The sequence below is a fragment of the Bos taurus genome, chromosome 24 (assembly GCF_002263795.3).
Source record: "Bos taurus isolate L1 Dominette 01449 registration number 42190680 breed Hereford chromosome 24, ARS-UCD2.0, whole genome shotgun sequence".
NCBI lineage: Eukaryota > Metazoa > Chordata > Mammalia > Artiodactyla > Bovidae > Bos > Bos taurus.
Window position 1 is genome coordinate 19,494,437 of NC_037351.1, and position 20,151 is coordinate 19,514,587.

General features: G+C 50.3%; 1 protein-coding gene across 49 annotated transcripts in view; it reads left to right on the plus strand.

Annotated features, from left to right (window-relative positions):
* The first annotated feature begins 10,911 nt into the window (after positions 1 to 10,911).
* Positions 10,912 to 20,151, plus strand: part of CELF4 (CUGBP Elav-like family member 4) — a 313,094-nt gene continuing 303,854 nt past the window's right edge. For 18 of the 49 annotated variants that reach the window (XM_024984357.2, XM_024984359.2, XM_059880896.1 and 15 more), the window contains exon 1: positions 10,915 to 11,600. In XM_024984357.2, coding sequence (XP_024840125.1) covers positions 11,315 to 11,600 — 286 coding nt within the window. In that variant the 5' untranslated portion in view covers positions 10,915 to 11,314. 49 annotated transcript variants of the gene reach the window in all.

Consider the following 20,151-nt stretch of genomic DNA (forward strand, 5'->3'; position numbering starts at 1 on the left):
CACAGTGGTCTTTAAAGCTCTCAGGCCCTGGACCCTCTGGCTGATGGTCCAGGAGACCCCTGACTCTGCTCACCACAGGCCCCAACAGGCCCCACAGCCCGTGGTCACCTCTTTGCTCTAGACCATGTCAACACACACATAGGCATACTCACAGACAGACACACAGACACATGCCAAGATGACAGCACTCAGGATAAGGGGACTCACTCAGAGTCAGGCCTCCCCCTTGCGATCCTGGTCATTTTATTATTAGATTCTCAGGGGTGTGAAAATAGAAAATAGCCTCAGATTCCACCATCTCTCAGTGCTGGCACAGACCCTGCCTATTGTTTCACAGCCTAGAAATGTACTTTTACCACCATCATGGTCATCACCATCACCACTGTGGGGCCAGAGAGATAAACCAGATAGATGGGAGAGGGCCCTGGTCAGGAGCTGCAAGGATCAGGCCCTGGCAGAGATGCTCAGAAGGATATGGATCAAAGTTGGGAAAGGGAGATGTGAAGAATGACCAAAGCTCAGCTTTATCCCATCTGCGCAGAAAGATGCTTTATGAATCAAAACGGTGGAGGACAGGTGAGCTGTGCCCACACAGGACCAAGGGTACCTGCTTCCAACTCAAGGGCCATAAGGGCCTCAGAGTAGCAGAGACCAACGCTACTGCAGTGGTAGAGACAGCTGTCCAAAGGAAGTGGCACCGAGCAGAGTCCCCAAGGCAGGGTAGGACTTCCACAGAGAGCTGCGGAATCAGCCAACTCAATTTTGATTTCTCACTCTGACACTTCCTGGCTATGTGACCCTAGGAAAGACACCTAACCTCTCTGATCTTCAGTAGCCTGATTTGTAAAATGCCAATGCCTCCCTCATAGGGATGCAGAGAGGAGGAACTAAGCCACTGTGGGAGCAGAGCAGTAGTTAGCAAGTGGCTGGTAGCACCAGGGAAAAAGTAAACAAAGGCAAAGAAGTTAAATGCGGACAGTGTGTGCATAAATGCAGGGGCCAGAGGACACAGGGACGGCTGGGGACGACCCAGAGGGTCAGGCCCCAGAAAGCTCAGGTACCCGGGCTGGATGAGGATGTGACTGGAGGGAGCCCCATCTCTGATGAAGCTACAGCCGTGGAGTTGGCGGCCCTGCCAAACAAGTTGTCAGACCAGCCCTTGAGAGCTTCCTTCTCATTGGTCCTGACTGACGGAAATCAGCAGGCCGGCCGTGCGGGCCGGGCAGCGCAACCGACAAGGCCCCAGGGACAGCTTAAGTGGACAATAATTGCAGGTTATTATATACCGGGCTGCAGCCAAAAGCCCGGCGGCTATTAAGTGTGATTGGGAGAAATAATCAGGAGAAGGAGGAAGGATGAGTGAAGCGAGCTGCTCGTTCTGTTCCCAGGGCTGCTCTGAGGCCGGGGCTGTAGGAAGGCAGGATAGGGTGGGCGGGGCCAGGTAGATTACGATAAGCACCCTACACTCCGGGAAGCAGCTCCATCGTTCCTTGCTGCCGATTCTCCCTGCTTCCCACGATTTGTGCAGAGCAAGGATTACAGTTCCCAACCCATAATTCAGAGAATAAGACCCAGAGAGGGGAAGCAGGCGGCCCAATGACAAAGTGAGTCTTGCCCGAGTCCCACCAAAGCCAGGATTGAGGCTCCCTGTTATCTAATGGCCACAGAAGTGACTCTTGGCATCAAGCCCATCAAGGCTCCGCACTACCCTCAGTGGGGTGGCATCATCTCAGAACTGGGACTGGGAACACGCATTAAGACCCAGTGGGTCTTTCCGTGTGGATCTCAGGCAGGACAAGAGCAAGGAACTGGGATATGCAGAGGAGAGAGGCTTATAACAATATGATTGATTATTTCTTAGAGCTATATATATTCATTAGATCCTTCTCTGGCATACAAGGAGAAATGTATGTCCATTTTCTAGATGAGGAAACCAAAAGTGATCACATGACTTGCCCCAGGCGGGGCAGTGATGCAGTCAAGGGCAGGGCTGGTGGGACAAGGCTGGTCTGGGAACTTGCAGACCACACTCCGGATCTGCCTACTGGCAAAGACCTTGGCAGAGGTAACCTTACTCCGTCCTCTGCCACCAGGCCAGGAGGACTTTATCCAGGAGGACTTCATCCCGCTGGTCAGAGTTTCCCATTGCATCAGTACCAGAGGTGGTTCTGTGTTTCCAGGCCAAGGGTGACATGAAGTTGCCCTGGTATGATGTGTGGACCACATGTTCCCAACTTCCCACCTCCCACCCCTCCGCTCCTCCAAGCCCACAACTCAGTGTGGATCCAAGAAGGAGACACCCTCCTCCTTGAAGCACAAACACCATGAACAGCTTCAAGGAGATGCCCGGAGACCAAACACTGCCTTCCTTATTTCCTGCAGTAGCTTTCATAGAGACAGCCCTGCCCTGATGGGGACACCAAAGTGTGGTGGTGAGCAGTGGATCAAGCCCCAGCTCCTCCAAACACAGCACCTCAGCAGACATCCAGAAAAGTCTGCACCAGCTTAGGGCCACCCTCGGGTCCTGATGACCCATCCCTCCCTCCACAGACTGCCTCTCCCCAGCCAGGCCCCCTCAACCAGGCCTCCCCAGCTGCCCCCCCCACCACCGACCCCGTCTGGAAATGACCCTGCTTTGGGCCACAGGAGAGCAGGAACCTCGGGCAGGGAGGGATCAATTACACTGTGACTCAGCTAGAGGGGCACAGAGCCAGAGTGTGAGTCACGGAGCCTGCCCACCGCCTCCTTCTCTGGACGGGGGCCAGTCATGCAGGTCTGTGTGGGAGCCTCCCGGGGGTCGGGCACACAGATGTGTGGGTGCAGGCTCCCAGGCAGTGGGGGGTGCCAGGTGTGCTACAATGTGGGCCCTTCCCAAGCCTAAGTGAGGTGGGCATCGCTGAACTGCTGGGTGGGGAGAAACCCATGAGGCCCCTCCCTGACACAGGCTCTGCTCCCCCAAACACCTTCACAACACTATACCCACAACCAGATACTTACATTACTTTTATCTCCCCAACACACTCAGAGGACCACTGAGGAGAAACCCCAACTGTCCTCTTCCTCAGAAAATACCCATGTCCTGTTACGCATGGTCTAAATGCTATTTCCAGCTACAGTTTATATTTATCCCTGGAAAGGAGAGCCTTAGTTTACTTTTTAATAAATCCACTCACAATAATCACAGCTCACCTTTAATGGCAGTGGGGCAGACACGATATATTTATTACCTTTTAGGACATAAAGATCGCCTCTTTATGACAATCATATGCAGTGTTATCATGCCCGTATTTCAGATAAGGAAACTGAGGCTGAGAGCAGGACTTCTGTGGCTGGTGGGTTAAAAACCTGTCTGATTTCAAAGTTCAGACTCTTTCTATACACAGTGCATGCACTATGCATACATGTCTCTATAGTCAAAGTCATATACATATTTTTAAGCAATAAATTCCCAGTCGTATTTATAGACTGTGTTTCTTTAAATTTTACTCTGCACAAGATTTATATGAATGTGTCTGCTTAGTAAGAGAGCAGAATTTACATACACAACTTTGCTTAAACACTTTGAAAGAATTTAAACTTATTAAAAGAAGGTTGCCATCTGGAAATTATTTGCTGGGAGGAGGATGGTTCTTAAAAACCTATGGTACCTTCTTTAAATATTCCTAGTGGTAGCAAACCTTCAGCCTTTGAATGTGGAAATGACCTGTGGGAAATGGGCCCAGTAAAGTGTCCCTCCCACTCAGCACATGTCTTGGGCTGGAGGTGATGGGTGATTTCTCCCTTAAATACCCAGTCTTTACCTTCTTTGTCCCGGTCTTGTGCCATTGATAATACTCTTCTGTGTTAACAGATGGTCAGAGAGTTCTTACCCTGAGTCTTTCCTGTGGGCTCAGCCTGCTGCAAACCCCTACCCCATGGCCACCTGCCACCCTGGAACACAAGCCTACATCCTGCCCTGGCCTTCACTACCCAACTTGACCGTGCCGTGGACCCTCTCCACCCGCTACCCATCTCTACTTCTCTCTCCCCAAACCAAGCAGCTGCAGATTCCTTGTCAAGCTCTTGTCAGCCCTCAGCTGCTGGGTGAGGGGTCCACACAGATGCATGATTCTGAATCCCCTAGAAAACAACCCTTTGAAGAAACAGCCCAATGTAAACGTCCTGCTAGCTCACCTTCCCCAGCCCCCTTCCAGTTGGGGTCTCCTCCAACCACCTCACTCCAGGTCACCAGCACATGTCCACTGCCAGCAGATGCTGGATTTCTTAATCCCCAAAACTATGTGAAGGGTGCCATGCCAGCCTGAGAACCTGGCAGCAGTAGGGAGAATTCAGATGAGAGAGCACGGATAGAAGCTATGCGTCCAGCAAGTTTATCAGAGAAATCACGGCCCCGAGAAAGTGACATGTATGCACAGCACTGGGTGTGTGTAATAAACATAAGTCACTATTCCAGCTTCTAAAGTGAGCCCAGTGTCTGAAAACCTCAGGGCTCATGTACAATAAATTAACATAATTAAAAACTAATTAGTAAAACATCACAATTAAAAGGACTTGCTACAGCAACACCTCACAGGTAAGAAGGGGCCGCGGAGTGCCAGCATCTGGTACCCAGGGCAGGCCCCAGGTAGAGGCGCTGATGACGCCTCGCTCACCCTGAAGGATGCCGCTCCCAGGAGCATGCTGAGAAACAAGTAGGCAGCAAGTGAGGGCACCCACTGAGGGTCCCACTCAGGCCCCAGCTGGAGGAGGCACACCTCCTCCTCTGCAGGATGTGGAGGGGCCTGGGCCAGCCCCTCAGCACCCCCCTCACTCCCCACCCGCAGCGTATAGTGATGCTCTGACAATACTGGCTGATCAGACATTGATCTAAGCACTTGCCCTGCATCTACTCATTTACCCCTCATCACCATTTAACGAGGAAGCTTCTATTCCTCTTCCTATTTCACACGTAAGAAAACAGAGCCACAAAGAGACTAAAGAACCTGTCCAAAGTCCCAGAGTTAGTAAGTGGGAGAGGCAGGACTTGAAGCCAGTTTCACCTAAACACAGTCATAAGCACCTGCTCCTGGTGGACGGAGTGCTGGCTCCTTTCTAAGAAAAAAAATAAATAAGTGTTTAGAAAAGATAAACTCCCAACGCTTCAGTTCAAATAAGATAACTTTCTCTACACCTTTCCGTCGCCTATTTTGACCCTCAGTTTCTGTTCTCACCGTAACAGTTTTCACATGAGAACCGTGAGTCAGCCTCCCAGGTACTGTCTCCCCTTCTTGGATGTGATGTGAGGAAGGAAACGAGGGTGGCAGAAAGGACCCCAGTCTCCATGTTACAGAGGAGGAAGCTGAGACCCAGGCAAGGCATCACTAGGTCCCTCCCACTGACTTCAGGCTGGCCCAGCCCCAACCGGGGATGCAGGAAGCAGGATTCCAGAGGCAACATCTCCAGGTCTGTCTGTCCTGCCCTTCCATTTCCTGCCCGCCCTCAGCGAAAGTGAGGCAAAGCCTGGATCGGCATGAAAGCCTGGAACAGGAACCTGGAGGGCACATGCATACTGACCCAAAGGCGGGAGACTCCCCGTGGCATTTCCTGCCACTGCCCAGGCCCAGGGGCTCCCACAAGACCAAGGCCCCGTGTCCCAAGGGGCTCAGCCAGCCAGGAGAGAAGCCCAGAGGCCCCTTACCAGCCCGGCCACTTACCTGAGCTCCAGGAGGCAGCCAGTCCCTTCTGGGGAGTCCCTGGGTTTCCCACAAACACGCTGCGGACCACCTCCAATTCTCTTCCTCCCTCCAGGGTTCACTCTCCTGGCCAGGCCTGCTGAGGGCTCAGGACAGGACAGGAGAGCCCTTCAACTGTGCACTCTGGGTGGCAGGAGACTGCTAATTAACTGAGAAAAGGCAGATGCTGTTTTCCTGTTTTTTCCCACCTCAATTACTGTTCCTTATACCACGAAATCTTCCCAAATTATTCAAGGACAGAACCCCTGGGCTTATGAGGAATATAGAAAAACAGACTTCTGAGGCTGCCTTAAGCCTCGCCTTGCCCACCCTACCTGCCTCAACGCAGGAGCCTTACCTCTTCAGCATCCTGCAGAGCCCAGAGCCCCTTGTCCTTTTCAGGCCCGGCAGCTCCACTCACTGCCTCAACCTCTCTCATCTCTTCCCAAGTGGACCCACCACTTCCTGCAGGGCCAGATCAGAGCTCACCCCACCAGCTAGCCAACCCTGGCTGCCACTGCAGCGTCACCCTCTCCAGGATCCCATGGCACAACTCTCCCGCAACTTTCCCTCGAGCCCCCAACTGAGTCTTGCCCTTGGCTGGTTTACCAGGCTCTGAGTCAGTCTCTTGGCCCAACAGCAAGCAACTGAGCCTCTCTTTCTCTCCAACCTCCCCTCACTGCCCTCTGCAGGGCTGGGCAAGCAGTTCACTCCAGAAGGACTTTAACTGGAGGTCTGGTCTCTGCTGGGGGTGCCCCATCAGACCGAAGCTCTGTTTTCAGCTGGCTCTCAACAAAACCTTAGAGAACAGATACTTCTTGCCCTCCTAGCCCTAAGGCCAGGCCATCAGCCAGCTCTTTGGCCATCTACCTTCCTCATCCTGCCCATTTTACCTCAAGGCTGCTACCCCCATCACAAATCACCACACACAGCTCAGGATCGTCTTCTGTTTTCCCTCGTGTGGATGTGGAACTCCTCGGCCAGGAAGATATTTAACCATCTGTTGCCGTTTGCTGTTCTGGGGCTTTTCACTTGGGATGACTTTGGTCTTTCTAACAAGATAGCTGGGTCTTCCCAGGCCTGTCCTTTTTCTGTTGCTGCCAGGGGAGAAAAGGACAGGCTGGATCAATGTAAGAATGACTGAGTGGGTGCCTCTAAGCCAAGTTGCTGTGCATGTTCTACCCTGCTTGTGTCTCACCCTGGGCTTTGAACTCCTTCTGGGAGAGAGTTTGCCCAAGGAGAGTCCCAGGGACAGGGGGGCCTGGTGGGCTGCCGTCTATGGGATCGCACAGAGTCGTACATGACTGAAGTGACTTAGCAGTAGCAGTTGCAGCCCCTATCCTTAGAGTCCATTTGAATGAACACAGCCTTGCTCCCAAAATCAAATTAGACATTGGGATCTAGAAACTCCACCCTAGCACCTGCTGCGTGCCCTTGCCTCTCCAGATGGCTTGGTTCCCGCCCTCCGCCAGGTCTCAGTCTCAACTAAGAAAGAAGATTCACAGGCAGGAGAGCCCATGCAGGTCTGAGGGTGTGTGGTCATGGCCAAAGCTGCAAATGTGGTTCTGTGGGTACCAGAGGGAGGGGAGTAACGGTCCCCCAGCTGGAGGGGAGCTGAGCACAATGAGGCCCTCTTCCCTTCTTGAGGAGGAGGGGGGCAAAAGGAAGTGACGAGCAGGAAGCGAGAGGCTGCACAAGGATACCCCTGAGTCAGGATTCCCACCACATGGATGGGGTGCCTTTCATCCCCAAAGATGAATCAGCATCAATGTGTAAACCCCAAAGGCAGAGAGCAAATGAGAAGCAATTGTTTGCAGCTCCCCTTCCATTTGCCAGCCTTCTCCCTCTCAGTGGATGGAACAATTGTGGCCACGAAGTGGCACTTGCAGAAAAAGTTTTCAATCTGTTTAAATGCCACAGTGAGTCATACTTTGCCCCTATCTTCCTCTAATTACATTTCTCTTTGATGATTGAAGGTTAAAAAAATGTAAGTCTTTCTAGGTGATCAAGGACAAGGAGGCCAAAGCACCAACTGAACCACGTTCTTTACTGTCTTCTCAGGGGCCCTTTATGTTCTGAGACACATGTCTGTGTCATGGTAACCCTATCTCTCAGCTGTGGCTGAGAGGAGGGAGCCGAAGAGATCCTCACTGCGTCTTTAAGAGATCCTGCCTTGGCAGAAGCCGCTCCTGGCCCAGAAAGCTGGGGGGAGGTGGGGTGTTTTACCACACACCTGCCCTGGAGCTAAAAGTTGAAGAATGTGCAAGGGAAGACAGCCCAGATCCAAAATAAGCCGTCCTCAGATGGGAGAGAGGGGAAAGTCAGGAACCTTCCTTAGGGAAGAAGAGGCTCTTCATAGCTTCAGGTCCAGGGTCCGGATGTGAAGAGGAACCAGGGTGAAGGAGGCAGATGCGCAGAAAAGCACGAAGCAAGGAGTCTTTGCAAGCCTCTGAAATAACCAGACGTTCCCCTTTCAGTAACAACTCCATGCCCCAACTCACTCCTGCCCAGGGGCTGCTTTTATTTATGTATTGGCTATTATTATTAATAATAAAATATGAATAATGAAATGCCTATGAATAATTTATTTGAACCTGGAGGGAAGGGGCTGAGGGTCAGAAAGAAGTGGACCGTGAACCTCAGTCCCCTCTTCTGTGCAGGCCCTTCTTTCCCCAGCCCTCCTCAGCTCAGTTTCATTACTTCCGCTGGTCCTCATTTCACTTTGGCAGGTGGGGGAGGCAAGGAGAAAAAGAGGCTTCAAGAAGGAATCACTCTCCTAAACTCCCCTTTTATGGCAGAAAATACATTCCATTCTGTTGTGTGATTCTGGGAGTAAGTATCAGCGCCACAGGATAATGTTGGAAGTGAGGTTTTGAACAAAGTTATTGGCCTCTGCTGATGTGTCCTGTGGGAAAGGGGACAGGGAGGTCTTAGCCCAGTGGGTGTATGCACACACACACACGCAGAGTATAGATACAAACAGGGTCTAGGTACATAACCACACTGCCTCCACACAAGCACCCATAATCCTGACAGACATACGCACCCATCTGCCAGCCACCAGCTCAAGCCCTCCGTGTGGCTACAAGGGACACGGGGCTTTATTAGAGCACTTCATGGGCACACCAAGCCCACAGCCACATGTCAGGGAAGCTCTCCGTGTGAGTTTCTGTTGCATTCCTTCAACTTGGGCGTTTTTTAGACCATCAGATAACACTGGATAATGTAAGCCCTGAACCGAGTTATGAACCCACTCTACTTACACAAGATTCCATCAAGCAAAGGCAGGAGTGTCTTAAACTGAAAGGATGAAGTTCCACAATTCTCAGAACTGTACTTGCTGTTAGGGTTGGGCTCGGGATCGTCAGGGAGAGGTGTCCTGGCTGGACTCCGGGCCTGGGGCAGCGAACCTCGGGGCCTCCTCCGGCGCTGGAGAGCTTGGCGGCGTCGTGGCTGTACCAAACGGGCTGGGTCTCGGTTTTCAGGCAGCTAGGGTCTCATTTCTTTAACTTAAATTTTAAACATATCGTCTAGTAACGTCACGTAAGCCGAGGGCAAGGAGAGAGAAACGCAAAACACCGGAAAGGGACCGACGGGGACCAGTCCAGGGTCACACCATCAGCTCTGCCCCGCAACCCGCGAGGGAGCGGCGCGTTATCTTATTTGTCCGGTTTCTGAAGCCGAGAAGAGGCTGTCCTGGAAACGCCAATATAGGAGAGCATGGGGAGCAGGTAAATATCATTAAAAAGGAAAATCTGCTTTCCCAAATCAAGTTCACTACCAGCCTTGGCCCCCAGAGGCGGGGCTGCTCGAACCCAGCTCCGGCGCCAGCCACTCCCTCTCCGGCGCAGCCGACGTCCCGGCCACCGCGGGCCCGATGGGGAACCCGGCGGAGTCCGAGCTGGGCGGCCAGACCCTCGGCCCTCTCCCTCACGTGCCTCCCAGCCCCGCACTTCTGCAGCGGGAAGTGCTGCAAACGAAGCCCGTGTGGGGCAGCGCACGCAGCGGGTGTCTGAGTCCGGCCGCAGCCCGGAGAGCGACTCGGGGACTTTATTTCTTTTGATGGTGGCTTTACAAAAGAATAATAATAAAAAAAAAAAAAAATTTTTTTTTTCAATTTGAACCAGTAAAGCAGACAAGGGCAAAATCAAGCCAGTCCCTCGTGCTGGCTCACCGGCCACCGAGCCCAGAAGCTGCCTGCTTCCCCGCCTGGCGAGCGGCCGACGCGCCCGGCTCCTACCTTCCTCCCGCCAGCCGCCTGCCGGTGCAGCCGCTGCGCTTCGGGGCGGGGAGGCAGTCCCGGACGGAAACACCCACCTCCAGCCTTCGCGGGCGGGCTGGGACGAGGGTCGGGCCCCGAATTTCTACGCCCCGGCCCCCCGGCGCGGCCCGACCGCTCCCCAGACCCGTCCTCCCCAGGTAGCTCGGGTGGCTGTAGACAGTTTTGCGGGAGGGCGAAGATTTGGGGTTGCTCTGGCAGGTTGGGGATGCGAGGAGGGAAAAAGGCAGAGAAAGAGAGCGCGCGCGCGCGAGAGAGAGCTCTTGTCTATAGATTTACCCACATAATATATATTTATGTAGCTTTTTTTTCTCTCGACACTGATCAATGCGCACTCGGATCGCTGGGCGGACTTCCTCCAAGCCGGCTCGCTTTTTCGAGTCTAAATAAATAAATAAAGAGAACCAGATGGGAGGAAAAGAAGCGCCCATTCTACCTTCGCCGCCGCCCCGCCCGCCATCCCAGCCTTTGCTTCGCCCGCCTGGCGCCCTAATAGAGAGCAGCTCGGTGGATAACGCCCCCCTACATACCCACGAGAAAATGAAAATCAATGTTTTGTTTTGTTTTTTTAAGAAAAGACAAAAAGTTGCACCTGCTGCTATGAACAAAAAGAACCCCCAAAACGCAAACGAGGAGATCAGAAACCCCGTTCCTAACTGGCACCCGCTCCCCGCGGCCGCCGGGCCCGGAATCTCAGCGCCTCCCGAAGAGCCATGCGCCTGGCGCTATTTATAGCCGGGGGCCGTCTCGGACTGTACCACCGCCGCTCGCCGGGGCCGCCGACGGGGGAGGCGCGGGGGGCCGGCGCCGCCCCACGCCGCCCGGCTCCCAGCCGCCGCCCGCCGCGCGGGGCCCCCCCACCCACTCCCGCCGCATCTCACCCTCTCAGGGCCCCGCGCCCCCCTCTACCGCGCTCGCACACTCGCCGCCCCCACCCCTGGTCTGACTGCGAACTTGAACCGGTCCAGCCTGTTTAAACGGAAAGGACAGAGATCCTGTCTGTTCAATGTAAAAAAAAAAAAAAAATTAAAAAAAAAAATCAGATCAGACCGAAAGAGAGAGAGAGAGAGAAAGAGAGAGAGAGAGAGAAGAGAGGGAGGGAGAGAGGGGGGGAGAGGAGAGAGAGCGCGAGCGCGAGCGAGAGAAGAGAGGAGAAAGAGAGAGAGAGAGCAGAGAGCGAGCGCAGAGCGAGGTGTAGAGCAACCGAGGGGGAGAGAACCCGAGTGTGTGTGTGCGTGTGCGTGTGTGAGCGCGAGCGAGCTTGCGAGGGAGAGGAGCGAGAGAGTGCGAGCGAGAAAGAATAAAAGGAAAGAAGATTTTCTCTATGTATATAAAGATGGCCACGTTAGCAAACGGACAGGCTGACAACGCGAGCCTCAGTACCAGCGGGCTCGGCAGCAGCCCGGGCAGCGCCGGGCACATGAACGGATTAAGCCACAGCCCGGGGAACCCGTCGACCATTCCCATGAAGGACCACGATGCCATCAAGCTGTTCATTGGGCAGATCCCCCGCAACCTGGACGAGAAGGACCTCAAGCCCCTCTTCGAGGAGTTCGGCAAGATCTACGAGCTGACGGTTCTGAAGGACAGGTTCACAGGCATGCACAAAGGTGAGTGCACCTTTCCCTCCCAACTTTGCCGGGGAGAAGGAGCGGGCGGGCGGGCCGGGCGGCCGGCGACGAGCGAGCGAGCGAGCGAGCGAGCGGGAGACGGCGCGAGAGGGAGCCTCGGGCGGACGCCGAGGAGGGAGGCGCTCGGGCAGCGGAGACCGGGACTAGGGTGCATGGGGCAGCTGCTCGCCGGGGCAAGGCTGGATTTTGGGCAAGAAGCTGATAGACGCGGTTTCGTGAGGGGAGAAGCGGAAGCAGAAGAAGAGAAAGAGAGGATCGAGAGAAATCGGGGCTTGGCTTTTTGGGTCCAGCGACTTGAAAGATTGGGATGGGGACGGCTGCGCCGGCCGAGCCCGGGACGCTGAGCGGACTGGCGGGCTCTCCAGCCGGCCGGGGACCAAGGGTGCTGTCCATCGCCGTGGTGCTGAAAATGCTAACAGGAGATGGTCTTCTCCTTCGCTCCGGGCCAGAGTAGCAGGGAGCGCAGCCGTCTAAAAAGAAGAGAGGTGACAAATTCAAAGAGATATTTTTATTTCGCTATCAATTTGACAGTAAACTCTCCCTGTCGAGCCGTGTGCCTGAATAATCCGGTTGTGGTTTGAGTGGTGGAGGAGGGGGTGGGGGGTTGGTTGTTTGAAGGAAAGAGGGACAAAACCTAAGGCAAGAATTAGCAAGGAACCAGCCATCCCCTGGTAGAGTGGGGGGTCAGGGAAGCCTGAATGATCCCCTCCTCAAGAAAGCAGGCAAGGCTTCGGGAAAAAATGTGTGTGTGAAAGATAGGCATTTTGGAGGGTGTATCCTAAATTATCCCAAACTCACCATGCAGAGAGGTTTATAGTACATTATTTCTCTCCCTTGAAGCAATCATTGCTAGTGAGTACTTGGAGGAGGGGGAATCAGAATGATCAAAGAATTAAAACCCAGCAACTTTTTAGGAAAGTGGTCATGGGAATTGTCTGCAGCCTGTCTGTTTTCTCCTTGTTTTATTATCTTTAAGGCAGAGCCCCAAACGTGTTCAGTTGTAGAACGTGTGTGGGTGGCTGGTGGGTGACGAAATTAGCCCAGTGCTTGCTCCCTAACCGTAATGTATAGGATGTGCAGCGGGAATTAATCGGGGCTGGAGCTGTGTGGGCAAGTTAAATGCTTTCTGAGAGAGATTGATCGTCAGGCAGAGAGGGAGCACCAGGCTAAGGAAGTTGTAAGGGATGTGTATGGACGTTCCGTTTTTAATAAACAGTAGTGGGGAGAGCTGCTGAGGATGCTGTGTATAGAGCTGGTGGTTTTAAAGATGAAAACACACACACGCACACGCACACCCACCCACACACAGAGAGCAGCCTCATCCTTGGCCACAAATGGGCTATGAGCAGAGCTGATCCTCCGGCACATTAGGTGCAGAGTGCGGAGCTGTCTGGTTCTCTGAGCAGCAGTGGTTTTCACTATCACAACCTCCCTCCTTCTCCAGCCCTCCCTTCATCCGAATACTAAGCAGAGCTCCAAACTCTTCATAGTTGGAGTCCCAGAGAGCAGTTTTTATTGGCTTTAGCATCTTCCAGCTTGCCTGCTGAGGAGTAAATCTTAAAGTTAATGGCATGTTGAGTAGCACAAAAACACAGCAGAATGGAAATATACTGGGTTTGTTGGGGTGGGGTGAGGGTGGGGGCTGTAATGGAAGGAGAAACCAACCTTTATTCAATATGGAGAAAATGTCTGTCTGTTCAGAAGAGAAACTGGAAAGGTGGAATGGGGAGGCAGTCTTCGAAATAATATTTGTTTCCCCTTTTACCACCCTCCCTCTCAAGACAACCATATCTCTGTAGTTTTTCCCTTTCCAATCAAGCTCCCTAGAAGCTAATCAAGGTTTGTATCAAACCTTTGTCATTTCAATATGTCCCCAGATTTTAAAATAGCAATAATGAAAATTAAAAAGCAGAGGTATGGAAATTCTTTGCCCATCTTAATGATAGGTTCTTGTGGGGATTTGAGATTTTAAAGTTTAAAAAAATCAAAATCCACTAGAAGCAAAAAGACAGTTGTGAAGAACTGAGCTTCCTATGAGATCTGGGTTGGAGCACTTTCTTTGCTTCTTTATTTTAAATGAAGATAATCTTAAACAATATTCCTTGTTTTTTTCTCAAGACCCCCCACTGGTATCATCACTCTGTTTCTGATGGTTTGGGGGGCTCCCTTGTATTATAGTAAAGATGTAGAATTATCATTATTTGCATCAGGAAGGCAGAGAAGGTTAAGATATGGTGGTGTCATATGTAACACATCATATATATATATACATACACATATCTGGGCAGAATTCCTAGGACAAGCAAAACTTCATTTTCTAAATAATTCCTCCCCTAAACTGGCTCAGTCAGGGGCAGGCAGGCCCTTTGGCTCCGGGTGCCTCGTTGTCGAAGCTCACCCTTCAGAGCCTGAGTGTATATTTTCCCCTATGAAACTTCCTGCCTCTCCATCCTTTGGATTTTTATAGGCAAGGTTGGGCCACAATGTCCCTAACAGTGCCTGGAAGCTTGGAGAGAGCTGAATAAATGAGACAGTTTCCAAGGGCTGGTTTATTCAGTCCTAGAAGAGTTTGAACTCCTCCTTCAGTGATACAGCCTGATTTATTAGCTAATCCTGATAAAATAAGCCTCCGGCCACCTTAAAAAATTACTCGCTTGCCATTGGTGATTAATTACTGTTAAGTCAAAAAGCATGATGAGGCTTGAAGAATGAGGGTTGCATTTGGCTTCTAGATTTCCCCCAACTCTGAATTATAACATGAGGCTAGAGATAGAAACGTGCCTTTGTTAAGCCTGGTTTAAGAGTATATTTGTGGCTTTTTCTTTCCCCTGCTTGAATTCTAACTTCTAATGAATCAGACTGGGATAAAATTGAGAGACATGATAGGATACCGGCCTCCAGTGTGGATGGAATAAGTCTATTACTGGTTAAGAGAAGAAGAAGAAAATAAGTAAAAATTAAATTAAGTGCATGAGATTTCAGGTGGGTATCCATTTGTTGGCTACCTGCCATCTCTGGTAACTAAAGAAGGAAAGAGTTCTAAGGGTTAATGGAATACCTGCCATGCGTAGAGTGAACCTTAAAAGGCAATTACTCCAGTCAAATTGGGAGTCTGGAGGAGGGAGTAGGTGGGTGTTGTGGAGCAAACTCAGCCGTATCAGAGAAAGGCTGTTGGGCTGGGGAGGCAGCAAATAGCAGTTGTGGACTGGGGTGATTACTGTAAAGGTAAATTCACCCCCTGGAGACAAGAAAGCAAATGGGCAAAGGGAGATCTGGGTGCCAGGCAGAGAGAGAAAGGAAGAAAAAAAGCCCAGAACAATCTGAAGAAACAACACCTAGGGAAGACAATCCAGTTTAATGCAAACTCTCCCAGCCAACTCAGAGTCTCCTTTTCTCCCCCGTTAGAAGCACTTTGAGAAAGATTGTTTTTCCAGGCTCCAAAGAGAAAGACATTGTGCTATTGATTAAAGAAGAGAGAGGTAAACTCCCAGGGTAGCAGCAAAAGTGAGCTGAGGACCAATGTTGCCTCTTCCTGTAGAAATTTTCTCCTTTGGAGGAAGAAACAGGTCACCCACTAGTCTAATTCTTTCCCTCGCTCACTTTTTATTTATTTCTCTTTTTTTCCTTGTATTTCCTGGAGAAGAGAGGCAGGACTGAAAATACATATGCACACATAGGCGTGACCGTTAACACACACACATGCAGTTAGTGGATCACACATGAACAAGCCACAATCCATTCATAACTTTGGTCTTGTCTAGCAGGATAGGAGGCAGCAAAGACTGAGTTACTGGGAGACATAAAGACTAGTGCTCTCTGGATAGCCATATTATAATGCATTATCTTTGAAGTCATTTAAGTCCAATTTAAGTGGTATTTAGTATAATATTTATGAATTAATGTAATCTAAACATAAGGCTGTCCCCAAAGGTTTAAACGGCCTTTACTACTGATGTGTGCTTGTTCCCAGAGCCGGCGATGCATTTTAATCTAAACAGCCAAGTCCTCATCACAGTCCTTCTTGTTAACCAGTCAGAACAGATCTGTGGCCTGGATAACCCTTCTGCATTGAGATTTTCCTCAACTGCATGGAGGAAAATATACTCCACTAGCAGCCCCAGGGGCTGCCAGTCCGGGAGCCACAGCTTCAGAGACTTCAGCCCCTCATACTTTCATACTATATCCAGAGGGAGGGAGGGGACAGAGTAATGGAACCTTCTGTGAATTGAGCTCCGGAGAGTATATCATTTTGAAATATACTCATCGTCAGATTCACAACCTCTCATTTCAATGGTATCTGAGTAGGAAATTCCTCAAGCCCCTTGATTTGGAGTGCAACTGGGAGAAAGGGAAAGGGCAAGGGTTATGATTATGTTTGGGTGATTTGTGACCAGCTTCATAAAATTATGTCTTATAGTTTTGTGTAAGACGTAACAAAATCATTGAGTTTCGGCTGCTTGACTTTAGCTAAGAGAGCTCGTTGTTGTTTTTTTCCCGAGGTAGGTGAATTAAAGCCAGTGAGGTTCTATCTGATTTCTGTTTTCTAATGAGTCTAAGACACAGGGAAGCCAAAGTATCAGCATGGTCATCAGCTCAATTAAGATGAACTTAAAAAAAAAAAAAACACTTTGGAAAAATAAAAATTCTATTCTGTCCAGGGAAAGACACTGGCAGAGTGGCTGGTCACACACATCTAGCTTTTAAAAGAAAGATTTGCCTTGTGAGAAAGAGATGGAAAATGAGAACGCTGTAATAAAAAAAAGAAGAAAAACATTTAAAAAAATGTTTCACTAAAGAAAAGTACCAATAGTAATTATCGCAAAGTTAAAATAAATCTAAACCATAGCCCCTATTTTAAAAACCTCCAAATTCCAGATGTTGATAAGTATTCTATTTAGGAGTAAAGAAAAAAACTATTGGGAAATGATTAGTTTACTTAAGATGCTGGTGGTTATTTGCTGGATGTGTATGATTTCATTTATCAGACTTCCTGAGAATCAACACACGTGTGTGCACACACACATGCACACACAGAAATAAATTAATCTGCACATGTGCACTATATGCATCCATGTGCAAGCATGAGTAAGTGCATCCCACACATGTGGGAACCAGGGCTGGCCTAGATTTTACTGCAATTCAACAGGGAGATATTAACACTTCCCCCCCACCCCACTCAGCTTTAATGGGAATTCTAGATTGGGTTGAAAGAACCCCCTTGGCATACTTTCACTCTCTCCACCTGCTCCAGTTGGCTGATGTTTGTGGCTTCTCAAACAAAAAAACCAAAATAAAACAAAAAAAAAAGCTTTTCTTGAATGAAGTCATAGCTTAAAAACAACCCAAAGGAAAACAATTACAAAAATGCATGCCACAGATATGCAAACATCGCCTCCGTTCTGTGTATTGTAAAGTTTTCAGAGTGCTTTGCAAAAGCTTATTTTCAGGGGGCATTCCTAATACTCGGTGATCTCAGCACACTCCAGTGACTGGAGCAAAGGCCATCACTGTCATTATTATCATCATCATTCTCATTATTGTAATTTATAGACCAGGATGGGAGAGGAGTTTCTGAGTGAGGCCTGAGGAGATATCCAAGACACCACCTCTTTGGTTGAGAAAACAGCTGGGCTCACTTGCCTCTGACGGATTTGGGAAAAACACTGCACACCTCATGCCTTCCACATCACCAGAAGGTGGTCAGTTTCCAAACTGACCTAAGAGGGATCCCATTGGTGAAGATCTGGAACAAGTACTCCGTAGAGGAGAGGAAGAGGCAATAGAAATTAAGTTCCAACATCATGGCAGAAAAAAGGAAAACTGAAAATTGGGAGGCCCAAATGCCAGCCAGTAGCTGGGAGCACTGGTTTACAGTGGCTGAAACTGCAGCAGCTTCTGAACTTGGAAGGGAAATCCCATGTGACATGCTGAGAGAAGAGCTGGAGGGTGTGAAAACCTGTGTGTGTCTCTGGGTACTGGAGGTCTGGGGGAGGGAAGTTGCTGCAGCCTGCGTGGGTGTTGGTGTAAATGTGAGTGAGTGAGTGTGTGTGTGTGTGTGTGCAGGGAAGACCTGATGAATTCAAGTGGCATGGAGATGATGTTAGGGATAGTTTCACATTGCAAGGCTGTATGTGTGGTCAGGGAGATGGCTGATGGAGAAAAGAGAATAACACTGTTCTTGTGATTTTGTGCATGCTCCACCTCAGAACTCATGGCTTGGATCTATCAATGATCTAAGTTCTAGTGTGGAGGTGTGCTCTTGTTCATCAGCCTGATATCCCCACCCAAATGTCCAGGTCGGGGAGAGGTTTCATCTCCCCTCACTCATTGCTCTTCAAAGGCTTGCCCACTTCTGCTCACTTATTGACTCATTTTAGAAATGACCTTCCATCCAAGATCTGAGTGGCTAACCACAGAGCCCAGCTCCCTGCAGGCACTGCTCTTCTACCGACTGCATTCTTTACCCCACCTGCTGCCCCTTGGCATCCCAGTCCTACTTTCCTCTTGTAGTGCTCTCTCTCTCTCTCACACACACACACAGACACACACACACAGACACACAGACACACACACACAGGACTTGGCCATGCCAATCGAGCTAGGCCCTGGCAAGCAGGGGGCTGCATTTAACTTGAAAGCATGTGGAGGTGGCAGGGACCTGGTGGCCCACCTTTTGGGCTCTCTGCAGAGAAAACATGTTCTCTTCCTTTACTTTCACCTTTTCGGCAGCCCTTCAAATACACACATCTTCAAGAATCACAGAAAGCATCTAATCCTGCCCAAATAGCCTAGGTGAGGGGAACAGAGCCCCCAGCTCAGTTGAGGCCCTTTTATCGTCTTCTTCCGTGTCCCTCTTTTATTTTCCCCCCTCGCTACTAAAGATGCCCTCAGAAATCCCACAGTGGGCCTGGAGAGAAGGATCCATGTTCCACTTGGTGACATGAGGGTGTGGTTAAAGATGTCAGGGCAAAAGGACAATGATGGGGTAGAAATAGTGGCAGAGGAATTTCCAGAGTTGATGTGCTTGTCCTAAGGGTTTCCGCCATCTCCAGTCATCCAATCTCCAGTGGCCCCAGGATAGGTGTAAAGCCCAAGCCACAGCTCTGCCCACAGAAACCAACAAAGCAGTCAGGTGGGCAGCCCCAAGGCAATTGCCCTCCTTTCTGAGTCCCTCTGGGAGCAGAAGCGGATGCGCTCAGGACCGTGCACTCACGGGGCCGCTCCCCTCTGCGCACTCCACCTCTGGTTTCCCTTATCCTCCCTTGTATCTCCCCGCCAGCTTGAGCCGACTGACACTCAAACGAAGCGATTCCCAGCAGCTCAGCTAAGGAACAAATCCTACGTGGCTATCTGCAAGATGTAAATAAACCGGTGCCCTCACCGAGACAGACACAGTGCTGCTTCTGTGAGGATGGAACAGCCAAAAATATTGATCAAAGCTCAGGGGGGAAAAAAATTGATAATGAGCTGGCCTCCAACAACAGCTTAATTGACGGAGACTTCCGAAGGCCGACTCGGGACAGCGCATAAACTGACCGCAATGTTACTTTAGTGCAATACACTCTGCTTTAATTAATTATCACCTTTGTTAAGAGCGGCTCCAGATCAAAGGTTTCTGATTACTTAACAGATCTTGCTATAACAAAGCCCCCCTTGCATGAGGCTATCCCACTGCTTGAGGTGAGGCAAGCGACCTTCCTACTCATTTCCTTTCCTCTGAGCTGTTGCTTCTTCCTCTTTGTTAAAGACAAACACATCTTACTGCATAGCCGCTCTGTCCTAGGATGGGGAGGGAGAGGAGTGTTGCCCTCCCGCCCAGGGCGTGGGGCCGGCGCTGCGCAGCTGTTTCTAAAATTACACCACTGGGACTTAGTTCATCTTCAGATCTATCTGGCTGAAACGGGGAGTGTCAATAGAATAAGAACAGACTTCATGGAAATGCAAAAGAAAAGAAAAGATGTGTGTGTGAGTGTGTGTGTGTGGGGGCATGTGCGTAAGCAACTTTGTGCACATCCACATAAATATTACGGGATCGATACATTTCACATCCGCTGCCCACACCTCTTAACTTCTCCCTCCTGTCTCTTGAGCACCTGTGCTACCGTCATATTTCACTCTGAGAAATGCTCACAGCCAAAGCGTGCATAGATGATGCTATATCGAACCAAGCCATTGTTTGGATGTGGTGGTGGAATCTGGGTGCCCATTGAAGGATGGTCCTTGCCTGGAATAGCTGGTGCCTAAAGAGTCCACTTCTCAAGGTATGACAGGAACCTCACTCTCCAGAGTCCCCCAAACTGACAGGTGACTTACTTGAAAGCAACCTTTGGAGTCGTTCTAGGCAGATTTGAATGCCATACGTGGCTGTTTGTTCATTATTCTAATTTAATGATGCAGTCACACCTAATTAATCCATGTCTGGTTTATTCATACACTATGTCTGAGGATCCAAAAGATCTCTCTAGCTAGCTGGCTTCCCTTTACAGGGGCAAGAGAGGGGGCTCTCCCGACAAGTGAGTGTCTCTGGGTC